This window comes from Corylus avellana, chromosome 8 (assembly GCF_965113065.1).
Source record: "Corylus avellana chromosome 8, dhCorAvel1.hap1.2, whole genome shotgun sequence".
In the NCBI taxonomy this organism is placed as follows: Eukaryota; Viridiplantae; Streptophyta; class Magnoliopsida; order Fagales; family Betulaceae; genus Corylus; species Corylus avellana.
In genome coordinates this window covers 11,526,312-11,531,716 of record NC_142497.1, presented here as the reverse complement: position 1 = coordinate 11,531,716, position 5,405 = coordinate 11,526,312, and the positions used below count along the sequence as shown (strand labels likewise).

The 5,405-nt window shown below is 34.0% G+C and overlaps 1 protein-coding gene across 1 annotated transcript; it reads right to left on the bottom strand.

Moving 5' to 3' along the window:
• Window positions 1–2,565: 2,565 nt before the first annotated feature.
• LOC132162939 (L-arabinokinase-like) lies at window positions 2,566–5,186 on the bottom strand (the record flags this gene model as incomplete). Its single annotated transcript, XM_059573149.2, has 4 exons — window positions 2,566–2,744; window positions 3,906–3,962; window positions 4,629–4,748; window positions 4,983–5,186. Coding segments are annotated over 4 exons (510 nt in total), but the record flags the coding sequence as incomplete, so codon positions are not given.
• Window positions 5,187–5,405: the final 219 nt, after the last annotated feature.

The window sequence follows — 5,405 nt, the reverse complement described above, 5'->3', positions numbered from 1 at the left end:
TATTGTTTCTAATTCTCAAAAAGATAACGATTCTCACAAGACCAAGCGACCCTCTCTTAAAAGTCCTTTTTTTTTTAAACAATAATAATATAGGAAATGTAGGGGTATCAAAACTTTTACCAAGAAATGGATATCAAGATGATACCAAGCTTATTCATTTAAAAATATCAAAACAATTAATAAAGAAAAATGCTACGAGTATCAATGAATAAGTTTCACATAATTTTGGTATTTTTCTCTTGATAAAAGATTTGGTACTCCAAATATTTTTCTAATAACATACATGTTGGGGCCATTAGCAGAATTTTTCTTATAAATATCAGTTTTTTAAAAGATCTGTGGGAGCCGCAACCCCACTGGCTCTAATGTGGCTTCGGCATTGCCATTGGAGATCATGTTCAGCTTTCTACTGCTGTCACACGCAATTCCTACCAACTTCATCAATGGATCTCAAAGCGAGCTCACTGATCTAACTTTGCTTGCGCCAGATTGGATTCTTTCCCGTCTGTGCTTAGAAACAACTTTAGTCTCCTGCCACACAAGTTCATGATCAACTTTATCAATGGTTTTGAAGGCCAAGCTCACACTTAAATGCAAAGATATACCCCTAACGCTTCACTAGTTTTTCTCTTTTTGCTTCTGCTCTCTCTCCCTTTCATATCGTTCATACCATCGTATACTACATGTACAATCCTCATGAACAAAGGCCAACAAATAGTTTCTCCATTTCTTTTAGGTTTACAGATATATTATTTAATTAAATTTTTATATTAATTATTCTAAATTTATTATTAAATAATAAATATCTATCTAAAATTTTATATATTGAGTTATCTTTTAAATTAGTTGTTGGTGATATATATATATATATATATATATATATATATTCAAGGCTATAGTGATGAATAAATCATGCGACGATTTCAAAATTAATATGAACTCATTGACGACAAATGAAGAAATTAACGCTAGGCGTGGAACAATAAGTTACAAATTATATTTGTATGTTTTAAAACGTTACTTAAATTTTGTTGAGTTATTTATTTATGTTGTTAATTATATTCTTTAATCAATTTTGTTCTATTCTAATTTTTAATCTTGTCCATGTGAACAAAAATCCTAGCTCTACCACTGACATATCCCATTTTGTATTTTTCATACCTTTTTGATTGGTATATATATCAGATGCGTGGTATATGATTTGTAGCAATTATTTTCATTTGCTTGGAGTTTGCACTCGATTGAATTTAGTAAATGTTTGCAAGAATAATATTTCAGATGCTTGACACATATAATAACAATGCAGACACAAATGCAATGACAATCCATTAAGAGCCCCAAAATAAATGACTTCTATACATTTTTACTGCTGTGATTATCATCTCCATAAAAGTAAGAAAATCCTGTCTGAGTCACAAACAACAGAAGTGAAAATGATTTTAATGTTGGAACAAAAGTTCAAATTTTGAGATGTCTTGATTTCTATATGTTTTTTTTACCTGAAAGTCTACTTTAACTTCAGGAAATTCATCATATAATTGACCTTCCCTTCCATTTTCTGCTTGAACAAATTTACTGATAATTACTTGCACTACAAGAAATTTGCTCATTAGCGGCGACCCAAAGTCGCTGCTAATGAGCAAAATGTCGCCGCTATTGACCCTTGGCTCTACTCAGTTGCCGGTATATATTAATCCAACACTGATGCTCAATATGAAGGTCGCCGCTAATGACCCATCATTAGTGGCGACTTTTTTCTTTGCTGTAAAAAAGGTTGAAATGGGCTGTGTGTCGACACTGATGATGGTCAATAGAGGCGACATTTTTGTCGCCGCTACTGATGTTTTTAAATAGCAGCGACCAAAATGTCGCTGCTATTGATGGTCAGTAGTGGCGACATTTTGGTCGCAGCTATTTAATTATAAGAATAAAAAAATCATTAGCGGGGACATTGAGGTCGCCGCTAATGATAATTTTTTTTTTTTAAAAAAAAAACCGCTTATAATAGATGTTTATAGAGCAATTATGGGAATTACATCAAGCCTATTTATAGTCAAATCGCTAGAGATAGCTAAACCATTAAAACCGCTTATTCACATTACCGAGAACTCCATGGCTAAATAATTTCATACTTCAGTTGTATGACTGAAAAATAATCCAATATCATCTACTCTAAGGGGGTCACTAGCAATGGCTCTCAGCAACTATGTATTTTTCTTCCTTAATCCCCCTGATAGACCCAGGTTGTTGGGAATATTGCAGACTTCTACAGAATCAGAAGAAATTGATAGAAATACATTTAGATGATTGTACCTGATAGATTAACAAAAATAGTTCACAAGTTTAGTGCAAATTTTGAAAGAACAAATGATTTAACAGAGTAAGCATTGGCTCAGAGCATTAAAGATTCTGATTGCCAGTTTCAAAGGGGATTTTTATATATTGACACTGTAATACAATGACAATTTTTCTTTCTCAAATGAATCACTGCTTTTTCACCCAAAAAAAAAAAAAAAAACACTAAAAATGTATAAACTAAAGATACTAAACTATGGAATGAAGCTGAAATTTTAAGATATCCACACTTTTCAGCACCTGGTGAAGAACCCTCCAAATTAGTTATGAAGGCCAAGTTCATTATATGCAGGAGTATACCAATCTGGAACAAGAATATCGCTTTGAGGAACCCTCTGTGGTTGATATCCGAGTACTCTTGCATCCTGCAATCTCCTTGCTCCAGTATGCTACAAAAGGGAATCAATACCCGTCGTTCACATATATAAAATTCAGTCGACAATAAGAAATTCCACATGAGCTACATATGTATGGCATGTTTCCTATTAATGGCTTAAAAATGCTACTAACAAAAAGCATAGGGAGATTATCAGCAGATGACTGAAACATTCATGTACTGATATACTAGGTAGTTTTTCATATGGTTAATTACACTTCACCTATTTGCAGTTTGGGTAGTTGGAGTTACCAATATCTGGCAAAAAGTTGAATTCTACACACAAGAGGTCACATTCTTTAATATTTTTTTTTCCACTCCAGATATTTGAAATTTTCATGTATGAATCACGTGCATCGAAAAAATTTCAAAGTATACACGTGCATTCTCATTACAATCGAATATGTTAAACCCGTGAACCAAATGTAAATATAAGTAGACCTTAGGTGGGTAAATTGCAATTTCAAAAATCACAAGTTAGCAAATAATTAAAACTTGATCCAATCCATGGGTGGATAAAGTGTAATTTTCCCTTTTTTTCATATAGAAATATAGTTATTAGACTCTAAACAATGTGAATAGATATATGCTGTTAGAACAATATGAAAAGTTAACTTTTCATATCATGATATACATAGAAGACCAAGTTTAAATAACACAAGGTGTAATTCTTTGTTACTATTGTATTACTCAATAACTATTAATTGGAATTCTGCCCTTTGGATTACATGTTATCCATAATGATTATGGAGGGACAATATATTCCAACAGGGGAATTAGTAGATTTTGCATCTCTTGTTCAGAAAACTATCGTTATGTAAGCTACATTCTAGCAGTCACTGACACATGATTGGATAAGATCAGCTAAAAGCTAAATCACAGAATTCAAGTCATTGCAGCAAGGCCATAAGGGTAGCTAGTATTGAAAAGTTCCCAAGCAAATTTTTGTTCAAAATTAGCTTTTTAAAGTACAGAATGAGGCAAATAGATTCAATAAGTCGGAAGAATGTTTAGAAAACTTTTTCAACACTATCATGCAAATCTGTACTCACCATCCAAGAATGGATGTATAGAAATGTCACACAAACAGAGGGGGAAGAAAGAGGGATTTGATGGAAAATAGCCACACCAATGAGCCAACAAGTACAAAAAGAAGAATCGGCAGTCAATTTACCTTATCTGACTCATAATTCTTTCCATTGGCTGTATCTTGCAGTATGTGAGCAGCCAGCTGCAACATGGTAACAGATAAAATTTATTAATAGCAAAGATTGTCAGAGAAGAAAAGTGACCAACAGCCATTGACAAGCGCAAGAAGACCATAATTCTCTCTATTTCAGACATAAGCACTTCCTCTATAATCCATCCTTCATTTGAAAGGATGCCCCCACCTTTCCCAATATCAAGCACCTTGAGCTCCTCTAACATACTATTTGTAAACCCCAAATCCAGCCTCTCTTTTCAATTTTTTTCAAATTCAGTTTCAAGGCCTTTGGCTTCTTGTAAGGGACAAAACTAGGAGCACCCTAAGTCTAATAATTGTTTTACAACTCCAACACTCCATCCACAAAGTCCTCATCCTTAAACCATATATTTTGTCTTGGTCTAATAATCAATTTGACATCTTTGTCCAAAATAGATAGATTTCTTGTATCTTCTAACCAGGAAGAGCATTTTGGATGCCACTTCAGAAACTTCTTCCTAAACTGGTTTTTAGCCATGCTAACCTAAATCCTCAAAGGTTTTAGTTTGAGGTCACCAAGTTGAAAATTTCTCAGCATTGTACCAAAAAACTAGGATTGGATCCCGCTCACAGCAAGAATCAGCGGTTTCAGGAAGGGGGACACCCTATTTTACAAAATAAAAGCAACGAAATAAAAATTAGTAAAATTTGTACCTCGCCTCCACTGGTACCTCCCTCGTAGCATGGTGTCAAGCTAACGGCACGTTCAAGATAGGTTGTCCAATTTCCACTGAGCAAATCCCTTCTAATCATCTCCACACCACCTTGGTAGAACTGTTTACCCAAAAGATATGAAATACTGAGAAGGTTTAACATTTCAACGGACTACTATCAAGCTTGAAGGAATGGATGGACATAGGCTTAATGGTGAATGCAGACCACCTTGCTTATAGCTATGAGATCAATGACTTAAAAGACAGTTGCAGAAATAAACTGCTAGACTTCTTTTATTGCGTATATAAGGTGAAAAGAAAATGAATAACAAACATTAAAAGCATCCAATTATACCTCGAGCATCTTTCTCAAAAATGGTTCTTCACTGAAATGATCTCGACGTATGAAGATCAATGGCAACTTGTATGCCAGGGCTTCACTGACTGTGCCGTATCCAATCTTTCCTGGAACAGTATACACAATCCATGTACCAAAATCCAGTTTTGCAAAAACAGCTATAGACAAATTCTTAGTTATTTTATCAAGCAAGGGCTCTAAACAAAATGTCTGTTATTATACCGAGTATGCAATTAGAAGCTGCTATTAGGTCAGGGGTGTAAACATCTTTTGCAAGCTTTATAAACCTAGGGGGAATCTCCTGATTTTCAGAAGCGCCGCAAACCTAAATCAAAACATAAATAACAGAACAGCATATCAAAATGAAATAAAGATACAATAAATGATTAATGTAAAGAGCATATGCCCAACATAACTTAC